At 41.7% G+C, this 27,346-nt stretch overlaps 1 protein-coding gene across 19 annotated transcripts in view; it reads right to left on the bottom strand.

Moving 5' to 3' along the window:
• Nucleotides 1–328: 328 nt before the first annotated feature.
• KIAA1217 (KIAA1217 ortholog) overlaps nucleotides 329–27,346 on the bottom strand; it is a 338,499-nt gene continuing 311,481 nt past the window's right edge. For 11 of the 19 annotated variants that reach the window (XM_017817068.1, XM_017817065.1, XM_017817078.1 and 8 more), the window contains 11 exons: nucleotides 26,020–26,195; nucleotides 19,220–19,350; nucleotides 18,827–18,974; nucleotides 16,640–17,135; nucleotides 15,689–15,869; nucleotides 11,646–11,800; nucleotides 10,901–11,047; nucleotides 7,507–7,626; nucleotides 2,707–4,389; nucleotides 2,126–2,248; nucleotides 329–1,402 (listed from right to left, as the gene is read on the bottom strand). In XM_017817068.1, coding sequence (XP_017672557.1) covers nucleotides 908–1,402; nucleotides 2,126–2,248; nucleotides 2,707–4,389; nucleotides 7,507–7,626; nucleotides 10,901–11,047; nucleotides 11,646–11,800; nucleotides 15,689–15,869; nucleotides 16,640–17,135; nucleotides 18,827–18,974; nucleotides 19,220–19,350; nucleotides 26,020–26,195 — 3,855 coding nt within the window. In that variant the 3' untranslated portion in view covers nucleotides 329–907. Of the gene's footprint in view, nucleotides 2,249–2,706; nucleotides 4,390–7,506; nucleotides 7,627–10,900; nucleotides 11,048–11,645; nucleotides 11,801–15,688; nucleotides 15,870–16,639; nucleotides 17,136–18,826; nucleotides 18,975–19,219; nucleotides 19,351–26,019; nucleotides 26,196–27,346 lie in introns of all 19 variants that reach the window. The other 8 variants (XM_017817080.1, XM_017817082.1, XM_017817081.1 and 5 more) reach the window with 6 other exon arrangements.

The following is a 27,346-nucleotide window of genomic DNA, read 5'->3' as shown; positions in this document are numbered from 1 at the left end:
GTGTGGTAAAACTACTCTATGTGCCCAGCCACATACAGTATTTCTTTATTTATAGATATTTATAGATATGTACAAAAGTTTGCCAGTATACAGAACAGTACTGAAGTGTACATTTTAAAATCCACAATGCAATGCATTAATGGGCTACCAGGTCTCAGTAAAATAAAACTGAAGGAAAAAGGGTGGATTTAGCTAAGAAAAAAAGTAATCAGCAACTATCTATATGTGTAAAACAATTTATTTTTTCCTTGGCTGGCAAATTCTTAAATATAATCTGAATGGCAGTGCAATAGTTTAAGTTGCCTCATACACACATAAGACCAGTCTCGTTTTGTTTCTTGTGTAGAGGTTTACTGTCCAGCATACTACTTTCAAATGTACATTACAATAGTATCAAAATGTTTTGGCAAAAAGATCTCGAAAGGAACCATGACATTTGTTGACAAAAATAGAAATCTGTAACAAAGCTAAATAACACCAAAATAAAAGAAAAATATTTTAGTTTCAGTTTTACAATTGAATATAATCACACTTTAGTATATCTCTGTTCACTTCTAGACCCCATAATGAAAAATAGCTTTATACAAAACAACTTACTAAATTTTTAACCATACAATTCCCCATGCTCAGTACACCGCTGTGCACGCGCAGTCCAGTTCACTCACACACCTTCACACTTTTTGTAAGAGGTGCTGCCTATAGGAAGAAAATGCTCTTTTATCACTACAACAGCAACAGTTTTCCAAAAAGCTTCACTCTAATCTAGTGTAGTAATTCATATTTAGCACGTGATTAGTATTAAGCCTCCAGCAATATAGTTAAATGGTTACATTCCCTGGTTAAAATATTGGCTGCAGAAAATGAACAAAAAGCCTTGGTGACCTGGCAGGTGTGCCGTGCTTAGCCTTTAGGATGGCTCCTTGACCGTGGATGGGGCGGACTTGCCGGCATTTCCATTCTGTGCCTTGTAGCTGTTGAAACTAGGTGTGTGGATTGTCCTGATGCTCTTCATACCTTGGTTCAGTGAAGGGGGGGAGAGAGAGGAGGGGGGGGAGGCAGAGGAGGAAGGAGGGGGTGGCCGGCCGTTTTGAGTCTGTAGTGAGAAGGAGAGATGGTGACCTTTCCCTGGGTAAGTGGGGCTCTGAAACTTGGAGGAGCCGTTAGAGACAGAGGGGATGAGGGAGGTAGAGTAAGTTATGCGACCTGACTGAGGACCGAGAAGGTTGGAGGAAGGAATGGAGGTTTTAGTAGGTGGATTAAGAGAGTTAGAGCTGTCACCGCTAGAAGCAGGTGCTGAGCTGCTTTTCCCAGAAGTGGGAGAAAAGGCTGGGATCTTAGAAGCAGGTAGGGTAGGGGAAGTAGCCTTACAGTCCCCACCAGCTTTCTTAGCACTTCCATTAGCCTGCAAATAAAGATGGCAGGAGACAGTTTGTCAGAAAGCCAGTAACATGATAAACCAACAGGACCTGGGAAAACAGCCCTGCAGAGAATCAGAATTAACAGTTCAAGGCCTGAGCTACGTCTTGCAGCCGTGGACTGGACCTGGTAGAAAACCCAAAGTGCCCAACGAAAAGTGCATAGAGAGAGTGAAAGCCAACAGAGCTTTGTGAGAAGGCGTGATCTATGGGTTACAGACCAGTCACTACGAGGGCCATGCTGGGTTATTAACATGTGAATAGACATGTCTGGCTGGAGAGTTAATGTGCACCTACTGCCCCCTCTACACCAACAGGTTAGTGTCCAAGGCTTCCTGTAAAGACACTCTGAATAGAAGCATTCCCAGTTCTCTTAAGGAACCACCACATTTACAAAATAGAAAGTAAACATGTAGTTGACATCTTAAAATTACAGCTGGATACCACAGTTATAAAGGAAAAAAAGCCCAAAACAAACAAACAAAACCAAACAAACAAAAGAGAAAAATAAAAAAGCAGCAGGTGTTTTATTGCAGACATGCATGCACAAGCATGGTGAAAAGATCAGTACTGTCATGCCCCCAGGATCCAGGACGTCCAGTTAGACCTCAGGCATCCGATATTTGGTATAATCTCAGTCAGTTACTGGAGTTTAAATAAACAAACAACATGAAATGTCCATCCAAACACCGGGTTTAGGGTAAAACTACCTGTCTGTATTGGCGTGGATCCTGCAGCTTGTGCTGTTTGCCGGATTTCTCCATGCTTCCTTGTCTAGTTTTTGAAGTCATGGGGACTGGCATCCGGCTTGTCTGGGAGGCAGCGCTGGAGCCCTGCGGAAATGAGTGGAGGGGCAGGGAGGGGAGACAAGGAGAAGGTGTGATCAGTACCACGGTGCTCCAAGAGAGGACTGCACACCATGCGCCAAAAAAAAAGCCACAGTACTACATGCAGGGAAAGTTCAGGAGCTTCACACCGCAGGTGTTAATTTCCAGAATCAAATGGAGAAAACTGCTCAGCTACTGATCAGCCTGGATTTCATGTCAGTGACGCTTGTCATTTCACACAGCAGATTATTCGGCCCAGCTCCCCTGCATTTGCCCGTCACCAATCAGCAGCAGAGATTAAAAAATCCCCAAAACCATTGGTCTATTAGCTGTTAGACACCTTGTGGGGAGCCCAAACAAGCCACCTGAAAGGAAGCAAACAAATCACAAGACCCTCTTGTTTAATGGTGATTATTGCAGATTTTAGAAAGCAGCTGGAGGTTTGATTTCTTGGACTAAGGTACCTTACGTGAAGTGGCTGGGATGGACGCAGGGGGCTCTACGCCAGCAAGGTTCTCATCCAGCACTACACGCTCTCGGGATGGGGTCTCTGGTACTATCTGGGCAGAGAAGGGGACAGTGCTTCCCTCAGAGGTATATGTGTTTTCAGGGATAGGTTTTGGACTCATTTCACTGATGGTGTTTTCCAGCTGCTTTATAGTCTGCTCAAGGCTGTCTAGTGTCCTGTATGTACTCTGTCGAATTTCATCAGTCCTAGATAGGGGCACTGCAGCTCCGGAGGGTCCCTCTTGCTTCCCAGAAGGACTTTTGTCACTCTCCTCAGGCTGAGACCTAGTGATTTCAAATCTCTTTGCTTCCTTGTGCTGCTTCAGGGTCCCATCTTCCTCCTCTTCTTCATAGACCACAACCTGTAAGGTCTTCTTCCCAGTCTTGGTTCCTGTCCGTATCGCCTGCGTCAGAGCAGCCAGCTGCTTTTTAGGGAATTTAAACTTGAATTTTTTCTTAGAATCCTGCCTGCTTCCAAACTGATCGGCAGAGTCTGAGTTTGCTTCTGTGTTTAGCCCATAGATCTGACGGTATTTGTTCAAATTTGTCTTTGTGCTTTCTTCTTCTGCAGGAGGTCTGCTTTCTGCAGAGTCAGATTGAAGGTTAAACAGGTATGGCTCTTGGAGACTCTGAGCTGCTGAATGCTCTGCAGTTGCTTTTCTGTCATTAACTACTGGTGACTCTTCCTTCTGGCTCTCAGAGACTTCATGTGCTTCATTGTCTTCCTCCTCCTCTTCCTCTTCTATCTTTTCATCTGTCATCATTTTTTCCAACTCCTCATCGCATTCCTCAAAAATTGTAGAAAGCCGCTTATACGCTGACCTGATATCCATTGGTTCATCAAAAATTATGATGACAGGTTTTTTGTCCAGACACACCACTGGCTCTTCGCTGTCTGTGTTCTCTGGGATACCTTTCTCTGATGCCACCTCCTTCCTGGCATCGATGTTCACTGTTTGCACATCTCCTCCTTTCCGGCTGACTATATCGTGAACTTCTCCACTTGAGAGGACCTGCACAGCTGTTTTGGTAATCATGAAGGCGATGTTTTCTGTGGGTGGGCTATCTTCACTTGGAGAAGTAGCTGGAGAGTCTATCTCTTCAATGCTGTTCAAACTATTACTTCTGGACACTCTGGGTCTTAGCACAACCTGATTGTAGTTCACCGCAGAACCTTCTTGCTCCTGCGAGGCAGGTTGAGGCCCTGTGGCCTCCTGGGTGTGCCTCACGAGAGGGGCAACGCTGCTGACGGGGATGTGCTTGCCTGTGCTCTGCAAGGCTTCACCCTGTGGCAGGCCCTGGTGAGCATCTCTTGAGAGTCTGTAGTTTGGCTTTTGTTTTCCAGTTTCAACAGCTGGAATATGCAATCCTAAAATATCTTGATTCCCTCTTCGTCTGTCATCCTCTGGCAAACTGACACCAGACAGGTTTGTGCTCTTATTCTGAAGGTTTTTGTTAGAATAGTCTGTACTGTCTACAAACAAACCCTTGCTAAATGTACGACTGTCATTCATTGAAAAGCCAATTTTACTGTCAGCTGTACTGGATGAATCAGAACCCAATTCTTCTTCAGTTTTCCCTTCCCTCTTCTCTTTAGGATGATCACTATCTGTGGGAGATCCTGTTGTAGCCCCATACACCTAAGGGGGAAAGTCGGATTACTTAGTTATTCAGGGCTTTTACCTTTACAGGACTTTTTTTTTTTTCCCCAAAATTAATCTCAGAGGAAGCGCAGACCTCGTGAACTCACCACTCCATTTACAGCTGCAGAGACATGTCTGAAGTTGTCATCTGATTTCTGACTCTCATCGGGGCAAAATTCCAAATTCTGGCGGAACAGTGCATGATGTTCCTGCTTTGTGCTATGCATGTGGTCAGGATGGGATGTTACCTTGTTTTAACAAGGCCTCCAGAATATGCAAAAGCACACTAATTACCTTATTTCCAACTCAGTGCTACCTCGACATGTTCAGCTTACAGCTACAAAAAAATCCCAGGTTTTTACAAGATTCAAGTTGAAAAGATTCACAGTATCCGATTACGTTCTGCTGGGACACATCAAAGAAAGCCTGATGTGGAAGGGCTGACAGCAGAGGGCTATGGCTTGCTCGCTCTCCAGAGAGCCAAACGCGAGACTCTGGCTCACTTTGAAAGAAAGTTTTATACCGGTAAAAGCTGATTTTCAAGTTACATTTTGCTGCTTCTAATGTTGCTCACACCTGAGCAGCGCTGCTCCGTCACAGTTAATATCATCACAGGCTGAGCAAATTCCTTGCTGCAGCTTAAAAGTATTCCTTCAAAATTATCAGTGGCACCCTGCAGTGCCTGTGGAAGTGCAGAATGAAACATTGAACTATATTCGTTTATACCAGAACTCCAAACACCACACAAAGAGGTCATCCACTGGCTCAAAAGTAGTATATTCCCAGCAAAGCAAATTTAAGGGGACATTTTTCTTTATTTTCAAGTGAGGACCCCTGAAGATGCTGTTTCATAATACCAGGTTTTTCTCTGGGGCTTGGTTTAAGTGCTAGTGACAGCTTAGGATAAACACCAATCATCAGGGGGAGGGAATGACCTGAGGAGAGACACCATACCTATGAAAGAGCACGAGAGAAATCTACAGTCAAAAGACAACTCACCAGCAATGAAATTAACTTGGCCTCAAGTGCCTGAAGACAGTGAACCAAAAGCGATACTGCTGACATTGCTTGACACTAGAAGCTGACTCCTAACACACCAGAAGACAGATTATACTTATATAAGCATCAAGACGTGCAGAACTGTCAGGAGCACTGCTCTCCCAACTGAGACGAATGAGTGATGGTACAGAAATCACCAGGTTGGCTATTGCACGCACTCCCCATGCATTCTGAGGGTCACCAGGCGTAGTTTCTACACCTCGTGATATTTTCTTATATACTGTCTGAGGATTTTACACAGAAAAACTTTACACACAATCAAAACACAGCAGTGAGAAAGTCAGCAACAGACCAGAATCACAGTTCACCTCTACAAAGGCTTGTTCAGCAGTAACAAGGCTGAACAGCTGCTCCATGGATACCTTGACATCCCTCATATTTCTAAATAAGGAGGAGCTGTCATGCAAACCAGCACAGGCAGTGGTTCATCAATGGGCAGGCTGACACTGTCTGCACTTCGTGCTGAGAGCCTGCATTGGAACAAAACACCAGGTTGTGATCCCCAGCTTGCTAAGTGGTGCCTCCCAGTCCCATTACATGCCAGACTCTCCTAGAATTAGGCCAAGTCACTTAATGGCACTTGTTGCCTATGGATATGCTGACTGTATCTTTTTAAGCAAGTTCCAAGCCTCAGTGCAACATCTTGTGGTGTCACTGTACAATATATCTCATTTTAGGAACTGCGGCCTTTCTACTACAAAAATAAAACTGCAACTAAGTTCATTTCCTCTATGAGTTTATCATGACCATAATGCTCCATATTTAAAGTCAATAAACACTCTGTTATGTCAGATTACAAAAACAGATCTCATTAGCCTTAATTTCCTGGACTCTGTGTTATTCAAATAAATAGTATCTTATGGCAACTACTTGGCAGCACCTTTCAAAGAAATGTTTGTGTTACAGGATGTGCAGTGTCCTGAGTGGTTACCCAGAATTTCATGTAACAATATGATCTTTTCATTCACTCTCCAGTAGTAATGAGGATGAATTCACACCTTTTTTTTAATCTGTAACGCTGTCATACACTCCACAACAAAGCAATTTTTCCCTCATACCCATGGACCTAATTTACCCTCCCCCAGCCGGGTGTTTGCAGCTTTAGACCAGAACTGCTGTTTGGGCAGCTCCAAGCCAAGTCCTTGAGCACAATACCCTGACCTTACACACAAAGTGCACGACAAAGTTGAAATGCTGTGCTGAAGAGCTGTGTGTCCTTCTCCTCTGTACCCCTCATTACTGCAAACTGGCATTTGGCTGACAAGTTGTCATGCCTGCCTGACCCCCTAAACCCAGCAGTGATGCACCTTTCACGTAAAAAGCAAGGGTAGAAATATTTGTCCTTTTCTTATCCTGCTCATTTGCTGCCCGCTAAGACCAATCAACTCAATTGCCAACTCCAGTGCAGACACAGCTGTGAAATTCACCCCAGCTTGGCTACAGCTCCAGATACGTGGAACCTCCTTCTCAGTCCCACAACTGAAGAGTGAATTTTGGGCATTAACTTTTAGCATAAGGGCAAATTCTGCTTATCCACCTTGACTCTTGTCAACCAATAAACTGAATGGGATTCCTGGATATCTAATAACTATTCCTGGGACCAACAAATGAAATAAAATACACCAGAAGTTCTCTAAGTTGGTTCTAGAGACTGAGAGGAACCATTTATTCCCCTCTAGGGGAACCATTTATTCCCCTCTAGGAGAATCAAGCTTAGGAGAGATGCTTCACCACCCACTGCCAGAGCAGTACAGGATGGATATTCTAAGAAGAACATCTCTTCGGCAGAAACTGATGGATCCTCTTTTAATTTTGATTTTACAGAATCATAAAACTTCATGCAACCACTGTATAATTGCTGATGAGACACATAATGTAGTTTATTGTAATGTTCCATGTAAGAGTTTCTGAACCATACTGAGATAAAAGGAAGGAAGCCACTGGGCAGTGGTGGGTGGGTGTTAAAAAGAACAGGACGTGAGATATAAGATTAGTTTTGAAGGAAAGAAGGTTATGCCAAGACCGGGTGGCATGTTTACAATTGCCACTTGTTACCTTCTTTTCCTTGTGATGCATTAAAGTCCCAGGCCTTATGTCTTTAACATGTGTATCATTTCTGGACTGTTCAGCATGACTGTTTGAGTTTACATCCATAAAAGAGCACTTCTGGAAAGCCTAGGAAATAAATACTGCAGGTTATCAGGAGACCAAGAATTTTTACACAGAAACGTCTGGAGATGACTGACTACAAAGAGAGCATTTTTTTTAACAGTCACAGGTCAACAGTGTTATCTACAAGCTTGTGAGATAATAGATATTTTAGACTATCAGCCTAAGAGAACCAGGGCATCTGCTCTGGTCTGCCAAGACCGCACTCTAACATCATGCCTACCTCAGTGCTCCCTGTAAGGAGGATGAGCTTGATTTCTGATTTTGCAGAGGGGGAGATGAAGGCACACCAAGGTGTTACAGACTATCCAAATTTAAGTAGGAAGCCCATGACAAACTTTGGCTTGTGACAGTACCTACTTCCTAGTGGCTGGTAGTCATGCAAGACTTACATAACTCCACTTCTCCCCACACAAACCATCATTAAAACTTTAGCCATGGAGATGTGTCTCTACCACAGTCGTCATTAATGCACCAGACAGCGACAGTCCCAAACATATGGACATTGTGGACCACTGGCCTTCCACCATGTGTACCCCAAGGCATGGCCTGGACTTTTTATCCCTTTATCTCACTATCCTCCCTTCATTTCCTTTGAGTTTCTCTATGCAACTGGCTCCTAGATCTGGAGGAGCAAAACTATCACTGCCACTATCACTTTCCAGTGCTGGCTGCAAATGTGCATCCCTGGAATTTCTGCAGGCCTCTACTGGCATAGCACGCCTTCAAGTGAGATGTACAGGCAGGACATCTCTGCCAGCCAAAGCGAAGAGGGAGAAGTGCTTACAGGAGTCAGACACACCATGATGTGCAGAAAGATTTTATTTTTATACCATGTATTAGGGAAATTATTTAATTCCTGGTAACTCATGAAATGAAGAGCCCTGATTACAATTAGAATCAGGCCTGTTCTTTAAAGACTGTAATCCTAATACGTATTACATGTTTATGCAAATCAGAAAAGAAAGAATAATTAAAAAAATACAGTGAAAAAATCAGGATGTAGAGTTTCTTCTGGTTTTTTCACCACATCCCATTTGTGTTTATAGACCAGAGTACCTAAGATGACATGAAACTAATAAAAAAATTGTGTTGCTCCTCATAATACAGGATATGGACTTTTCCCCACAAATAGTTTACCTATTTGTGAGACCAGTGATGTAGGTTTGAGTCAGGCATCCTCAAAGTCCTTCAGGTTTCAAGTGACAAAGAAGCCACTATTTCCCTTTGGTAATCTGTTAATTTATCTACTTTGCTCTGAAATATCTGTAACAATCTCCAAATACATTTTGTGCTACAGCAGCTGCTTATTATTATGTCTTTTTCTGCTATATTAAAAATCTTCACATTGTACTCTTCTAAACCTTCATATTCTTAACAGTCTTTTCAAATGAGGGACACATGGATACTTAGCTATGGGTGCAGCAGCCCAGTGTTGATCTCGCTGATCCTGTACACAGAGATGAAAATACTCTCTGTTCCCACATCTACATCTAAAGCAGACACAATTTTGTAGCAACAGCACTGACCTGGGAGCTCCTGTCAACTTGTTACTGCAAATCCTGGTTTTTTTTCAAGACATTGTCCAGGCAGTTGTGGCCTGGACTATATGTTGTTGTTCTTCATGCGGACTTTATAGTCCACATGACCATTAAGTGATTGCTATCATAATTTTAAATGTATTTCTAGGCTCTTGATGAAAGTACAGAGTGACACTAGGCCTGTAGCTGATCCCTACGGGACTTGCCTATAAACACCTGCACCAAGGGCAGCGCTTTCAACCCCAGTCAACTCAATTGTCCTATGATAGGGTTTTTCTGGTATACTCTGAGGTATGATATTTTTATCAGAATGTTGTATCATGTTTGATCAAAAATGTGTATAGGTATACAATTCAGTTTAAGCAGTTAAACCTGTTACCTGATCAAAGAGTGCTGTTTGCTTTGACAGATCTGTGCTCCACTGCATTGTATTTACTGCATAACTGTTTATATCTGTCCTTTAGCTCTTCACTGATTGAATCTCATACATAATTTTCCATTTTTTCTACCTGTGACTGATATCAAACTAATGAGCCTGTAGCTTCTAGATCAAGAAATTTGCCCTTTCTAAAACATGGTATTCTGTTAACCTTCTAAAATATACTTGGTATTTGGTATCACTTTAAAATGAGTATTTCTAGTCCCCAAAACTATCATTTAAACACACATCCCCCTGCTGAGCAACCACGCCTATTTCTCCTCCTTGGCTCCTCTCAGCCCCCCTTTCCAGACCTTGACTTCCACTTCACTGTCACCAGTTGCAAGGCAGACAGGCTGCTTTCCCAGAGACAGGAGATGATGTGACAGTTTCCCTGTCCCCAGCTCTCCTGTCATGCTGGTCTTTAGCAGTTGGTCCCTGCAAAGCAGCTGTCTGAAGCACTGGTGGCTGAGAACAGAGCAAAGGGGCAGGGTGCACCCATCAGACATAACAGTTACTGCTTAATGCCCATGTCTCCTGTGCTGCAAGTGCTCCCTGGGCAGCACCAAACCCACCTTTTGGCAGGTGGACAGCAGGAATCATCTCATGCCGTGACAGTGCTCTGAAACACACTGTCAGAAATTATAGCCAGTTAAGCTGACCCACATCTCCTTTCCTCATGTGGGCATGGAAGAGGACAGCAGGTACCCCTGGGAAGCTGGAGCTCACTGATGGCAGCTGGAATAGTTGGCTTTTACAGCAGCATGGCCATCACTGAAGTAAATTGGCCTATGTGATGTTAAGTGAAGGACCAGCAAGAGAGCACTACTTCTATGCCACTAGCAGAGTAATGTACCAGTTACACAACGGGGAACAGGCAATGTCTCAGTGCTCAAACACTCCAGGAAACTTCGAACCATAGCACAGAACGAGTGAGCACAGCCCACCAGAAGCAGAGCCCACATTCTCTGTTCCCACTGAAGTTAACAAAGCTCTCAGCACTTTGCCATTCTGGTACTAGGTGAGCAATACTAGGCCAGGGACAACGACACCAAATGTACACCAATATTTTACTTGTCCCATCTACCTTTGCAGGCTTCTCCAGGGGCAGCTAGTACATTCCTGATCACTCTCTCAGCTTCAGACCTCTTGAACAAAATTTGGGTGGTGCTTCCAAAAAGTGTACCACTCAGTGCAACAATGTGGGACTGGGTAAGACTGGCAGACCTACTTTCCTTCATGTTCTGAGCTAGAAATTGTGCTGAGGCCCTAGGAATTATACCAGGCACAGGTGTCTTCATGTGCAACCCAAAAGGCATACCTGTAATTCAGCCATTATTTTATCTCCTTCCTCTTCCTCTTCATCTTTTGCAGCTGATGCTATAGCATGTCCTGTGCTCCGAGACAATGCCTGATCCTCTTTAGGGGCTTTGGATTGTGCTATTTGCCCAGCATCCTCACTGCATTCCTACAAGTGGATAAGAAAGCACAGACAGATGATATAGTTGAGCCCTCCTGATGCAAAGCAAACACTGAAAATTCAACACTAGTGCAACTCCCCTATTGCAACGTCCTTCTTCCTGCTACTTCATCAGTTCAAAAGCAACCAGTATCGCTGATGATGCTGCATGTTCACAGATTAAAAAGCTTCCTAACTTGGACTTCCCTCCACTTCCTTCAGAGAACAGAACAGATGGGGAAAAGAAGCCCAAAGAAACTAATTTGCAACATTTCTGTAACAACACTGAAATCTGAGCTGATCGTCCCCATCTGTCTAAAGCATGCTTTTTTTTTTTTTATTTTTAATCTTCTTACCACTCTAAAGGAAAACAGTCTGTAACTTGCCTTCTACATTGCTAGGAAATATGAGCAGCAAGACTCCTGTAAACAGAACTGGTCAAATCCTACTTGTTCATTTGGCCTAAGAGAAGTGTATCCTGGCAGTCTCAGTAGCTCTCCAGGACATAGCTCTGTCTCAACATTATTTCATAGGCCCAAGCCTGTGGCCTGTCTCTCTGCCAACCACTCATCAACAGTCTGACTGCCTAGAGTATGAATCATCAAACCTTGACAGCAGCAGCCTCTTTTCTGGCTGTATAGACAACATCTCCTGATCTCGTTGTGGTTAGTCCTGATCCTGGCAGGTAACTGCGCCGTGGAGGTGGAGGAGGTGGAGACTTGGTCAGCTTGTCATTATCCTGTTCTCCATCAGGAAGTTCTTCTGCAGGTAAACAGAGCAGCACAAAGTAAGCATAGGTGAAGGAGAGGAAAACAGTATTTGCATATCTGCCTCAACTGGAAAGGCATTTATTTTCACTTTATTTACTACTATTCCAGGAATGCACAGTTTTGCCCTTGAATTACCATATAAGAACCCTATATACATTTTTCTTACCCAAGAAGATTCAAATACCACACACAAAGGCTGAGCAGAACCAGCCCTTGCTACCTGAGGAGAGTCTTCCAAGAGAAGACCAGTTTCTGAAACTGGCATTCCCCCTGACTATGCTTCCCCACCAGCTGCCACTTCCTCCTCCCCACTATCTCTGGACAGCACTTTTTTCAGAAGCAGCATTACCCTGCTCGTGACCTGCCCTTATATGTTCCTGCTCACAGGCATAATACAAAGCCAAAATCACCATTTTCACACTGCCGTTTACAATGTTCATTTACAAGAGCAAAAGAATGACCTTTCTGCAGCTACTCAGTGTTATATAAACAGCTGGAATAAACACAATCCAGAAAGATAAAACCTCCTGCTTTTGGGATTACCCAGCTGTTCAGGGCTAAGTGTTCCGTCTGGGCAAGTAATTGCCCAACTGCACACTCCTGGGGCTGTGTCAGGCTCCTCCAATGCTCCAGCTGGCCACTGGGGCTGGACAGAGCCCTTGTCTGACCCAGCCTCATCTTTGTTCCCTTCTTAGCTCAAATGTTCTTTGAAGCTGTTTAAGCTTAATGAAATGTTCTGTTGTATTATATCCCTCCCTGGTTATCTGGCACTCACTTGCAGGATTGCAGGAATTTCCAGATGCACTTTACATTTGACCACTTCCTTGGTCAATACACACCACTTAGTTTTTAATTACATCAGATGTAGTCCTACAAGTCCAAAGTAAGATCTGCTGCTGTAAAAGATGCTGTTTAGCAGACTATGATGTAGGACCTTTGCAAATCCTTGTGCTCCTTTTAACAGGCACGACCCATTACTCTCAAACTGGTAGTGGCTCTGACTGCAAGAATGTCCAAGTTTTTCTCCCACTTAATGAGAGTAAGACTAGATGAGAGACATGGAAGACACAAAGAGAGCATGATTCCTACCATCATTCACATCTCTGAGACACTCATCCATCTCCATCTTCAAAATGAGAGATAAAAAGGAGGAATACAGGCAAAAGAAATTGTCAGTGAGTGTGGCACGTGCACAGGTTATCGAGGCTAATTCCCTTCACATCCCTTACCTGGAGTCATTAAGGAGAGGTGGTGATGGGGTTTGCTCACAGTCAGTACAGTGACACTGGGCAAGACGTAAAATAGAAATCCACCTTTGAAGCTTTATTTACTAAAAAATTATATTTCTCCAATATAAATGGGAAGGAAAAAAACTTGGGAGGAAAAAAATTGAGTGAAAGACCTTATTCTGATACTTTCCCCCTGTCCCATGGCTGAATTCTGGCATATTTAAAGAGGGAGGAGTAACTGAATAAGTAACTGAATAAGTTCAACTCCCTGAGCCTGAGTCTGCCCATGAACAAACCCTACCCTTTATGGAACCCTATCTTTGATGCCAAAGGGCTCAGCACTTCTGTGAACAAAATGGGAGTTGTTTGTTGCCAGCTGTTTCACTAAACTGCAGCATTCTTCAACAGGCACAGATAGACTGGAATTAATTTCTTCCACCATACAGACTTCTACTTGTACCAAAATAAATCAAAAAAATTTCAAAATAATAATGCCTGCCTTGCGACAGTCAGATAAACTATCTTCAATGAAAAAGTGCTACTGATCACTCAGCACTTGCAAAAATCAGGGCATTCTCATATATGAAGGCACAAAGAGAGATGAAGGAGCCCAATTTCTAATGTACATGCTAGAAATATTCCCCAAATTTTTCATTGAACAATGTTGATACAAAGATGTGTTAGAGTTAAGACACTAAAGAAACATTTACAGTCCTCTGAAAGACTGTGCAAAGTGTGTAATTTTACTTTGCTTTGTGCTTTGCAAAGCAAAAAAAAGGTTTTCTTCACTGGGAGAGGTTCTGTGTGGAGAATGGCTGAGACAACATAATCTGCCAACATGATCTATCTGGGTTCTGCAGTTGAGCTAAAGGAGGGCTCTGCTAATTTATGGCCAAAATTTCTTATGTATTATATTGGTAAAGAGGTGGTCTGTCTTTTCTTACAGTGCTCAGTTTTCTAATCTACAGCAGACTGATATTGAACTTTTCATCCTGAATCACAGAAGAGCTGAGTGGTATGTGAGATATTTAATCAGATATTAAGGAAAAGTTTTGCTGTTCCTGTATTCATGTTACTATTACAGGATTCATTATGCACAACAGAAGGCAAATGTCTCAATCTCATCAAATTTCTTCTTAAATCTGCTGGCTTGCACACTGTGCAAAACTGTATTCTAGAAGTGGATTAGTTAACTATGCAAGGTACAAAACTTCTCAGTCACTGTGCCTTGCACTTTTTAAGATGTCACAGCTCACTGCACTCATATGGTACTTTTTTTGCACTTTTTCTATTTATGCCACACATTATACAAGCTAATTGTGTTGATAGCCAGTAACCTCACTGAATGGTGCCAGGATTCTAAAATTATTTTGGGAGGTTCAACAGAATTTATTTTAAACATGTATATTGTGAAACATCCAAAAAGCCACAACTTGGCAGTGTCAAGGGTGCACCCAGAACAAAATGCTGGATCTGAAAACACTCCTCCCAAATTCTACATGAATTTGTCCACACAAACCCCAGGGCATTGTTTTTCAGCTATTTACAAGGTTGGCATGCCAACACCTTGAGTGCAGCATGCAGCTCTGACCTCCACAGCTCCAGAAGGACATAGTGGAGTTAGAGAAGGACAACAGAATCTAGCCTGGGGAGGGAGCAGCTGGCCTGGATGGAGGGACCAGAAAAGCTGCAAGTTTGCAGTCTGAAGTCTGTGGCACAGGCTGGGAGCTCCAGGATATGATAAAGGTTTATCCACTGCCTCCATGATTTCATGATTTTATAAAGGGAATGCAGAGCTGTTTTTTGCCAAATTGCAGAATATCAGAACTATGGGGAGCTTGGTGAAACCGGTACATGATCAGTTTAAAACAGATGAAGGAAAGCCCCTTCACAAGACAGAGCTTGCTGCCACAGCTGCGGGAATGCAAATTGTATAAGCAGGTATAGAGGAATTACTGTGTCAAAGTTTCATAATGGATATGAAAAGGAGGAAATATTCCCTCTAAAATCAGTTGCTGGGTTACTGGGAGACTACTAGCAGACTGCAGAAAGCAGCTCCCCACAGACAGTATCTCCCATTGCCTCTGTCAGAGACAGACGTAGTAGTAGAGCTAGATGTAGTATTGCTTAAGTAGCTGGATAAGAATTTCACAGCTGATTCATGTTTGGCTAATGGGATAAATTCAGCGTTTGAGGCATCTTCTTTGCTCCTTGAATTGTGAAGAAATTCAGACATGGATTTGTATGTTAAATTGTGAAAGAAATAGGACTGGAAGGACATCCCATCACCTTGGCTACCACAGAGTAGTTCTACTTATTCTTGATCAGTGCTAGTCAAAGCCATTCTCTCCAATCACAGGGACCTTGCATCCTCCTCATTGCCTCATGCAGTCCTTTTTGTTATGAGTTTTTTTCCTAAAACCTAATCTGGATCTTCCTGCTTGCAATTGCCAGTTTTTACTGCTGTTCTACCTACACATAGCAAGTTATTCTTGCTTTTAAAAGCAGATTTTTGTGTATTCAGAGATTGCTTTGTCCTTCCCCAAGATCACAAAAATCTGTAAATTGAAACCATTCTAGAAAGTCAGAAAAATAACCTCTCTTTTCCAGATATGCAATTCTTTAGTGCCATTTACTCTAGAAAACCTTACCTGAGACTTCTAGCTTTTCTGCTGCATCCCCTTTAGGCAGGGCTGCTGGCTGAGGAGGCATCTCCAGATTAGGAATTGACTTCATTATATTGGCCTGGGCCTCTTCTAAGAGCTTTTCAAATTCCTTTCCATTATAGTGATCAAGGTTTTGTCTTTTTTCTTCCCACTTCTTTTCAGCTTTCTAAACAAAACCAGTAAAGCATCTGTTTATTTCTCTGACTTCCATTTTGATCACTCATTTAAAAATAAAAACCATTTGTAAACATTATAGGTCAATATGGACAGATTCTTTCTGTTCTAGTCAGCAACTAGAGGAAATACATTAACACTAACTGCATGCTGGTTCTGACATCCATTGTGCTAGATATGGCACAAACACACAGTGGCCACTGCTCACTAAAAGAACAGAGGCCTTACACTGGTGATTAAAGTGCATGTCTGCAGTAAGACACAACAGTTCACCTGTGGGTTTTCTCAGTATCTCTGTGTGAAACCACTGGAACTTCACACTCTTTCACTTTTACTTCTCCATAATACGGAATATGGAGATTTAAAAAGTGAATGAAATCCACGGATGCAAGTGTTGCCAGAGAATTATATGCTATTGCTCAAAATTAAGGTATTTTAAAATAGAAATCTAATTTTTTTTTCTAAATAGAGGCAATTTAAAAAACAGCGTTACTCATTTTGGTTACATGTAATTTTCCTGTTGCATTTAAAATCACAGAATCTTAGAATAGTTTGGGTTGTAAGGGACCTTTACAAGTCTTCTAGTCCCTCTGCAATGAGCAGGGACAAAATCAAAGGGTATCTTCAGAAGTACAGTGTAGTTAGGGCTTAGGCACATAAATCCCCAGAATGCATTTGAAAAATCCCACCTGCAGCCTCAAGAGCGAGATAGGGAACTCAGACCCAAAGAGAGGACAACTGGTTGAGTAGAATACACCGTACCTCAATTGATACAGCTCGGTTTCTGGTACTTGCACTGTGAATTTCCTCAATGAAAAGACTTTGCATGGTGGTGCCATTGACAGAGACCTGTGGTGCTGGTGTGGCTTGTGTGGGCTGGGATCCTGTTGTGAGCTCTTGCAGGGGGGCTGGCGAGGTGGCTGAGAGGTGACCTGGCACACCTTCGCTGTGAGTGCCTGCAGTGGGTGAGCCCTGGGCATGGTTGACCAGGGCTGATGAGTGCTGAGACTGATGGATGACAACTGGCGAGCTCTGCACGTGATGGACAGTCATTGTTGAGAAGGGGATGACTTCCGACTTCACTGATGACACCTGGGACTCTGATGTGACTGCTGTGAGATTTTGCTGTGCATGTCCCTGGGCAGGCTTGTGCTCCTCCTGGTTTTTCAGAGTGTCAGCTGCAGTGGACTTTTCCATAGCTGAGGATTGCACGGCTTGGGATGGATCCACACCCCTCAGCAGTCCTTCTGTAACATGTCTGCCCAGTCAAATTGAACACAACAGCGTGGCACACGGTTAACATACAGGTGAGTAGTGAACAGTACATAACAATAAACTCTTGCAAGGAAAACACACCTATATCAAAATGACCAAACTGGTGGGTTTTCTTCCTGATGCTCTCAGTCACGTGATTTTACAGTTTTCTCTCAGAGTCAGGGGCTGAGAATTTTGAAGAGGCCAGTCTTAATTTGGATAGTTCTGCCTTTTAAAATGTTTACAAACCTTTACTGATGTACTGGCACTTTTTGACCAAACTATGAGTTACAGTGGGTTGATTTTTAGAATAGAAAATAGAGAATAAAGAATAGAAATCAGTTGACTTAAATGTTGTACACTGTATCTAGCTAAATGAGATGTTCCTGTACTATTGGCACAGAAAGGTGAAGTTACACATAATGTGAGGTAGTAGTCTGGCACATTGCCAAAACAGAGCCTTCAAATGAAGGTTCTGTATCAAATGATACTCCACAAAGGTCTTGTCTGTCAAGAGTGTGGGGTAGGATGAGCTGAGGATGTAAAGAGGCAACTATTTCTGGCATCTAGCTGTGAAATGAGTGAGCTTCCGAGTGTAGAGAGCCATCAAATGCCATCAGTTTTTCCATTACTGAAACAGACCTTATGAAGCTTAGTATGTAATTTTGCTACAAAAAATGACTTTCGGTAAAACCTTGGCATGCATAACTTATTGTTCTATTTTTCTTTCCAAGCAGGACAAGACAGGAAACAACTGTAGTAATTTTTAAGAAAAGGAAACTAATGTGAAAGGATATAGATGTTTATCTGCACGGAAAAAATAAGTAATGGCTCTTAGAAGACCTGTTACATAACCCATTTGATCCATCTGCCAGTACTGGCAAATCCATTTTACATATGCTCCAGGATACATGGAAACGATGACAACCCTACATTCCTTAGAATAACGGTAGTGACAATAGTCTTAGGATTTACATTTTCTTGTAACTGATGTAAAATTGAGACCACCACGACCAACAGTTTTGAGTAGGAACTAAATTCAATGCCTACTGAGTCATATAAATCAGCAGTCATTTACTGCTCATATGTTGTGACAAACACAGCTAAACACTGGCACTTAGTGGACATAAGTTTTATCCAATATTTCAACTTTCTCTCATGCATCTTCATTGTAAAGACGAGAATAAAGAATTTGCATTAATTCAGAAGTGTATTGTAAATAATTTCTTTCTTTTAGAAGGTTTAGGATACCTTTACCCCTTAGACTCTTTTCTTGTTTAATTTCTTACTGTTACATTTTAGGGGATGCGCGTTTCAGTGTCAGAGAATATTTCAGTTAGCTTAAAAAGCTGTAAATGCCTAGAGTTAATTAGCTCACATATGGGACTGTTGCACTCTCTAAGTTTTCTCATCCAAGTACTTCCCAAACCTGGAAGTGCTGAGTTGATAGGGAACTAGTTTCAATTGTAAGATTTCAATGACTGAGGCTGTTGGTCAGAACAGAAACACTGCACAGAGCACAGGAAAGGCTAATTTGATTTCCCTTGAGAGGGCTCTAGGAATAATTTATAAATACTGCAAGCAAGCTGAATTTCTAAGAATTGCCTGGGGAGAGGGAGAGGACACAAACCCAGAAGCTGTTCCAGCCTTGCTTGAGGAAATTCTTTAGGTATGAAGGAAAAATAAACCCCTCACCTCCTGAGTATGGTAAGGATATCGGTCATGCTGCGCACACGTTTCAGCAAACTGTCTAGCTTGTGTGGCTCTTCCTTTAGGAACCTCACAGCTTCTACCTCAATTCGGAGGATTGCACGCATTTTATTCTGCAATGTTGGGAACTCTCCTGCAAAGAAAACAACTGTGAAGCCGAAGAGGGAATGATAAAAGCCCTGGGGAGTAATGGATGATTGGGTGAATGTCAATCAGTCAAGCATCTACCTCTCTCCAGGGGCCATGCAGCAAGCTCCCTAATCCCAACTCTAAATCTTTTCGGAAGTAAAAGTTAATGCCCCCAGATCAAAGGCACAACTGGTCTCATCCACTGTGGTTAAAAGAAAAGAAACACAAGTAAAAAGGAAAAGTACATACCTTTCAGAGTAGCAACAGCTTCTCCCACTTGACGCAAAAGAAAGGCTCCGTCTTCAACATCTTTCAGTGTAACTGTCTTGCTGGAAGCAGCAGAATCCTTCTTCAGGTCTTCAACAAATGCCTCCAGCTCACTGGCAAAAGAAAAAGTGGACATAACATTTAAGCAAGACTTTCGCATTACAAGCAAATATATGTAAACGAATGGAGTAAACAGAGCCAGAAACCTCAACTGTGGCATCTTTAAATCTGACAACACAGTCTAAAAAACCAGCACCTCCCCTGAACAAGGGGAGGTGAGAATGCTGGACACTCACAGCATAGGAACAGGCTTGTAACTAGCCCAAGTCATTGGTTTCTCTGACAGGCTGCAGATGTGCAGAGCACACTGACCTCAGGGCAGCTGTGCTACAAAGGGCAGGTGGGGTGGTAGAACACATCAAACAGCCAGTCCTCTGGGGATGCAAACCCTTGAAGGGTATAGACACTGTAAGCACTACATCCAGTACTGGTTTGCACCTTGTGTTTTCTCATTGCCGAGGACACACAAAGGAATGGCCAACAGTTGAGCAACGACCCAAAACCTGGCACCAAAGGCCCCTTTGTGCAACCTTGTTTATCTGCCAGGTCCGGGTAGACAGGATACAGGATCCTGTTTCTATGAATAGCCTGACTGAAACAGCAAGTGTGCATTGTGTGCAGCTCTCGCTCAGCACCTCCATTTAAGAATGAGTCACTTCAGATGTTTTTTCCATCCATTGCCATGCTATGCTTCCTCCACCTCCATCCGGTGCTCCCTCATCACCTTTTCCAATATTTTTCCCTGTGCTTCCATACTTCACATAAAATTTTGCAATCCTTCAGACACAAAAACTCTGCTTTTGCTTGAGGGGGAGCCACTTCTTTCCATTCAAGGTTGAAACAACTGGAGTTTCCACACAGATACTTAAAATTTTCTCAACAAAAACTCCCTGAGATGCATGATGTGCAACTACACAAACACCCATGCAAATAACTCAAAAAGATTATCTTTTGAATATTCTAAGAGAAATTCACCTCTATTAAGATACCAGGAATATTCTAGGAAGCAGTTTAATTGCATGTTAAAAACAATGCAAAGGAAACTCTGAGCTGACAAATTGGCTAATCGTTTTAACCTAATCTTGGGCCTCATTTTTCACATCCACTCAGGTATCGGGTTTGCAATTGCTGTAAGAGAACCAAGGTATGAGCTGATTGCCTGAAAAGTGGTAGGAGAAGCCTGCCCCCTGCACCAACTGCAAGTCTTGCACTTCCACATATATCCCTTGCGCCAGCACTGCCACAGAAAACCAGCCATTTTCTCAGACCCGTCTCAGTGACATGGGGAAGAAAAGTAGGTGGCCAGTAATGGGATAAAAAGGAGAAAATTCCTTACAGCACTACTCCACATGTAGGTCAATTTAATTTGGGAGCACAGTCACATGGAACAATACATGAAATTACAATAGTACTTCTGATACACAGAGAAACAGAAGCAGTATCAGGATCTGAACAGTAAGTGCACAGAGCAAAGAGTTAATTTCAATAGAAAGACTAACTTTAGAAACTATAATTTTGAATTATAAGTTGCTTCTGAACAGATCACAAACAAGAGAAGGTAAATGACCCTGTTCCCACTTTAAGACCACTTCTCCCAGAGACTGCCTTGAGAAAGCTGGGAGAGTGCTGATTCCACTAGCACAAGCAGACTGGTAGGAAACAATCCTCTGGACCACACGATGGCAGCAAGGGAACATTTCTAAGGCTATTTTTCCAGTGGAAGAGGCTGCAATAGTGCAGATATCTGCTGTGTCTGTCTGCCTTTGCAATAAAAGGAACAGACACTCTAGGAAGAAGCTGGAAAAAGAATCTGGCTTTCTGTCACTCACTACAATGCAAAGGCTCCTGCTTTGCAGAACAATGCTTAGTCATACATCCCCTCTAGCCTTAATGCCCTGATAGTGGCATTTGGGCTAGGCAGTGCTGCTCTGGGAATCATGGAGTATCCTCCATCCCTTTCCTAGATCGGCATTGGAAAAGCAGCTTCTCAGATATTCCCATCCACCACACAACAAAAAGATAAAGAAAGAAGCTTAGAATTGTTCATGTGTGGAAAGAAGAGAAAGGAAAACACAGAGCAATATTACAATGTTTTGGTTGGTTTATGCTTGTTGGAAACATGGGGATAAAAAAAAGACTTCCAGGTAGGTGACAGTGGCTCACCATCTCCTTTGTTCTTTGAGCAGAAATGGAAGGGTCATCATAAACTCCTTTGATTCCATACAGTGATAATATCAAACAAGACAACAGGTCCTGAAATTATACAGGGGATACCATATTACACTGCTTTGTGTTGCTAACTGCAAGGGAAAAGAAACTTCATCCCTCAGGACCCAAAGTCTGAAACAGATCCAGCAGTCTCCAGCATTTCTTTTCTGTAACTAGGGAAACAGCTTCGCTTTATAGACTGACCTGAGCAAATTAAGAAGACATGCACATTAATGCAGTTTTAGAAAGCTAATGTAAAAGAAATTATTTTTTCTGCATATATGTTCTATGGAGGGGAGCCAAGGCAAACTCCTATGCTGAGATCTTTCTCTAGGCAAAAAAAGCATCAGAGGATCTGCCTCAGATTGCAGTATCAGTGGAGCAGGTTACAAAACAAACTGACAAAATTAATAGTAACAAATCACCCAGACCAGATGGTATTTGCCTTGGAGTTCAATAGCAACCCGAGATTGAAACAGTTGAACTATTAATGTTAAACATCTAACTTCTTGATTAAAATTGCTTTGGTACCAGATCAGTGGAAAGCAGAATAGATGAAGCAAATGTTTTAAAACGGTATGGTGCTTTCGAGGGAACTGTACTCTGGTGAGACTGACACTTAGACTGGTGTAATTGATAGGTATCAAAATAAAGAATGAACAATAAAAAATTAATGGAACAATAGATAAATATGCTATGAAAGATAGGAATTAATGTGGTTTGTGTAAAAAGAAGGTAAGTCTCACAAATCCACAAAGTAACAACAAAAGCATGGGGACAAGCTATAGCCCAAAAGGCTTTCAGCAAGGTATTTGAGCAAAAGCTTTCAAGAATGCAAAGTTGCCATGGGACAAGAGAGGAAACTCTCTCATGGATAAAGTACTGGAAATAAAGAGAAGAGATCAATGAACAGCTTACTCAATGAATGTACTTTGCTGGTGGGTTCCATAGAGATCACTGCTAGGCTGATGCTTTTCAACATATTATAATTTTAAAAAATCTTAAAAGACTATTATATTATTCAGGGCAATGAAAATAAAAGGTGACTGCAGAGGACTCCAGATAGGCCATCTGATACTAACTGACCAGGAAAACACCAAAGATTAACTCCTAGTAAATGGAAAGTAATACTCACGAGGAAAGGAAAAATAAAACCAAAATGAACCCTACCTAAAACCAATAATCTCCCAAAACCCTTAGGTTTTATACACAGTAATGAACTTTGAACTGATAATCATTCATTGTCAGATGTTGGATTTTTAACGTAAAGCTCATGTGGAATATGAGGACAGGAAGGTCACACCTCACCACTGCACAAAGTCAAGGTGTGCCTGCATCTGACACAGCTCTTTCAGGGCTCTCCTGTCTCCCCATTCCCATGTCACTCGTACCAAAAGGCATGACTGGGGGAAAAGGGAGTGCAAAGGGAGGGGGGAGTCTATAACATCATGACTAGCATGGCGAGGGTGAATATTCTGCTGTGCATGATTTAAGAGTTTGGGGATTGATTGACAGATGAAAGATTCAAAAACAAACAAAAAAAGATCCTTTATACCAAAAAAAAGGATTACTCTGTAGAATTCACTGCACCTAGATGCTGTACACAACAAAGTTTACAAAAATTTTAAAAAATTCATAAGTCCATGAAAAGTAAGCAATCCACACAGAGCTCTTTCGCATAGGAAGATACTGTCTCTGACTTGGAAAATCACAGAATCACAGAATTCTGAGGGTTGGAAGGGACCTCTGGAGATCATCCAGTACAAACCCTCTGCCAAGGCAGGGTCACCTAGAGCAGGTTACACAGATCCCTTAACTACAAGTCATTAAAAGCAAGGTGTGCTCTGTGAACTTTGACATGTTCTACCCTTTCCCAAATATCTGGTGTGAGTAGCTCTACAAAATTGCTAAATGAAGTTTTGTTTTCATTCAGCATGGTTATTCTTATATAAAAAAATCTGATACTTTTCCTTACAAAGTATAAATTGTAGGTTACTCTGCATCATAATCCATTAGACAGATTGGATGTGGCCATGATTTAAATACTGTACTTATAAACCTCTTCTAATAAAGTGCTTAAAATAATCTACAACATACAGTAATCACATCTGTAACATGCTTGTCATGACATAAATGCTTCATCAGTCAATGTGTCATAGCATCATAATTTGTCCTTTGTCTGGTAAGTTTTAAATCGAGTATCTACAAGTGTTATATACAACATCTCTAATGCTTAATCAAAAGATAAGATAGAAAAAACCTACACAGTTAATTCCAAGTGTGTATTTCCCTGTTACAAGTGTGCATGAACACTATGTTTAACAGATTTCATTAGATATCTCTGAACTGTAATGCTGCTACAGCTGTGACACACATGGGCACACTTCTGTAGGCACCATCATGAATAGCTGCTACACAGAAAGCTTTCTCTGAAATGTACACCAATACTTCTGTTGTTTACAACATGAAACTGCCAGTATTTTTATTTCTTTATTTCAGAGAACTACAGAATGGTTACAGTTGGAAGGGACCACAGTTGGTTATCTGGTCCAACCTCCCTGCTCAAGCAATAATCTTCAGAATTGCAGAAAGGAGAACTTTTTAAGCTGAGATTTACCACCTCAGAGTAGTAAATACACTTTTGTAAGTGTTGCAGAAATCCTTAAGCTTTGGTGTGTTGCACGAAGACAGTATACTAATTTAGTCCTATGATTTAGGAAAGGTGAACAGGGCAACAACTGAAATACTAAGAAATGACAATTTTTTTGCCCTTTTGCTTTGCATTTGTTTATACATCTGCACTGGGATCAGCTTAATGGTAAGTGCCTACATAGAATATTGGCCTTTTTCTCAATATTGCCAGCGACGTTTGATGGGTAATTTTGTGCTGTATGCTCCTCATTATTAACAGCCATCAGCTGTTGAAATTAAAGCATTGTTGTCAGATGTGCTTTTCTTTTGGGCTCTGATCCTGCAAACAAGCAAATACATGACAAAGGAATCTCATTGGATACAACTGATGAAAAATAATTGTTTGCAAATTAACGTTTGTTTCTAGTATGTCTCTAAAGGGGGTGAACTAACTTTTGAATGATTTATGACATTTCCCTGTAACTTTAACAAATGAAGTAGCATAGAAGCAGCAGAAACTCTATAAACAGGAAACATTCCAAAACCTGATGAAACAGAACCATATTGCAATCAAAGTCATATCCTAAAAGAACAGCTGTAACAGCGAATGCCATTGGCACTTGACTTCACTCAGTGTCCATTTTATGAGGCAATGTGATAAACAACCAGCACACAAATTGTTCTTTCCACAGAGAATAAACAATCTAAGAACTAGGCAATGAGGAATAAAGAACAGGAATAAAGTGAGGAATAGGAGGGTAATTACTTAAAACTACAACGCAATGTTATTTAAGACTACAAATCAGCTAAGATTATATACTCTAGCATGGACTGCTACTGCACATTCAACTTTTCTTCACAGGAACCATACTCTCCCTTAGTAACACTATACCTTGTCTTTACATATGCACCTTTTTTATTACAAATTGTATTGATCTGACAGCACATTGATCAACAGGAAAGATTTACTCTCCTCAGCTGTCAATAACTGTACTTGATGGCTCTTCAATCATAATTTCCATTGACAAACTGCCTAGAAAGTTTTTCTCTATTATGTAGTAATTCTTCAGGTGTGAAATAAATGCAATAATGAGAAATAATTAGTTATATAACATCTTACAAATGTAAGTGTTAGAACTAGCTAAATTGTTTATTGATTTCAGCTTCATCTTGCCTCCTGCTGACTCTGAACAGAGACTAAAGCAAACAACTTGATCTCACCAGTCTTGGTAGGCCAAAGTTTTTTTGGGAAAAAAAAAAGAGTCTTACAAAGGGCCTTTACACAGCAACAAACAAAAGGAAAGCATTTTTATCTGCAGTTAAGTGTATGGAAATTCCAGTGAGTACATTTTAGACAAAGACTGGCATTGCTGACTGCAATTAAACTTCAATCCTCTATTTATGAGCTTCCCCTACCTCTCCCATGCAATATCCAAAGCATTTACTATTGAAATATGATTTTCGTACTTGAAGCCAAACTCATTACCTTCCTTTGCATCCATTTGTTCTTGAGGAAATTCCTCCCTCCTTCCCTAAAGCATAATACATAAAGCTGAAGGGTAGAGCTAGAGAAGAAGGAGGCTTTCAGAATACAAGGGTGGTCATGCCCCTTATAGTCATCAGTCATCTGCCCCTTTGCAGGGGACTTCTGAAGAGGTTGAAACTCTTTGTACTGGTGGGACTTACCCAGTGGGCTGTGCAAAGACAGACTCCCAGTCAGGACCAGCGACACAGTTTTACAGCCAATGTGATACACAGTAAGGAAACACAGCTAAAAGAGCACATACAGGTGCAGTTTCACTGAAGACAGTGGTGAAAGCTACCACTTTGTGGAAGAAAAAGCCCGGCAAAAGCCATAAATTTTAAGAGGTTTCTCAACCCACCATAACTTCTTTACAATCTTTTCTTCCTCGTTGAGGTATTTCTGCCTTTCTTGTTCCACCAGGTTGCGCTGTCGCTGCACAGGATCTTCAAGCCTCTTCACTGTTTCAATCATTTTGCCATTGATCTCCAGCTCTGCTTTCTTCACCATTGCCCTCAGCATCTCCTGGTTCTGCAGCTGTTGCACAAAAGAAATCAACTTCAATTTTTCCTGCTTGACTGACATCCCTGGCAAACGAATACATTTCAGAGCTCAGAAGGTTGGGATAAACACAGCCTACAGTGAGCAAATGTTTTTACTTTCTTCTTTCCCTTTTTAACTATACCTATCTATAAATATTATTCTACGTATTCCACGTATATCTAACTTCCAGCTGCAAGGTTATGAACAAAAGATGTTGGGATCAGTATGTCACCTTCAGTGCATAACTTGTGCAAGGATTGTGGCCCCTTTAATATGCTTGGTTCCATATGAATCGAGAATTAATTACGCCTCACGAGAATGCTGGAAGCTTGACTTCCACTTTGCATGTATCTCATAAGCTTATGCATCACGCTGCCCATACGTGCCTAGTGGATAATCCCACACATTAATGTCATGGCTGGAATGCACTGCTGTTTTCAGAATGGAAATTTTCAGTCTCTCAAGTGGCAGAGGAAGGACTGTGCCATGCAGTGTAATTTGGTACAGACATACAGCTCATCTGCAATACGCAAAACCTTCTTTACCCACCAAAAAAACCCTCTTTTATAATACGGTAATTTTCTGAGCACTGCAAGGGTCACACCTTCTTACTTGTCTTAGCCTGATGTTAAGTAACTAAAGCATTAATTTTCTTGCTGATATTAAGCTTACAGGGCAAAACACAGCTAAAAAAGCAAACTAGACTGTACTCTTCTGTGGGTAGCCCTAGAGCAGCTATGCCCCACGCTCACACAAACCAAACCTGTTTCAGTCTTTTATGCAAATCAAAAGATTCAAAGTGATAAACAGGACTCCACTTAGTCACAGCTTTAGGATATAGGCAACATGAACTAAACTCTGTTAGCGCAGCAGCCATCTCATACTGTGAGATTTTAAAAACACCTGTGTCAACTGGGGGACAAAATTCCAGTTTTAAAACTAGCACTTGAACTGTCAGCTGTCTTCTAAACATCCAGGCTTAACAGCCAAACTACATTTAACACACAAAGTAAAACCAAGACCTAATAGGAAGAACCACAAAAATGGGTTACCTACAAGACAGTATAATGCAGTAAGACTTCTTTTTAACTTGATTTAAGAGAATTCACAAGAATCGGAGAAAAAAAGGCCTTTGCTGAGGCAGT

Source organism: Lepidothrix coronata, unplaced genomic scaffold, assembly GCF_001604755.1.
Source record: "Lepidothrix coronata isolate B3197 unplaced genomic scaffold, Lepidothrix_coronata-1.0 Scaffold59, whole genome shotgun sequence".
Classification (NCBI taxonomy): Eukaryota; Metazoa; Chordata; class Aves; order Passeriformes; family Pipridae; genus Lepidothrix; species Lepidothrix coronata.
This window is presented reverse-complemented; position numbering and strand designations above follow the sequence as displayed.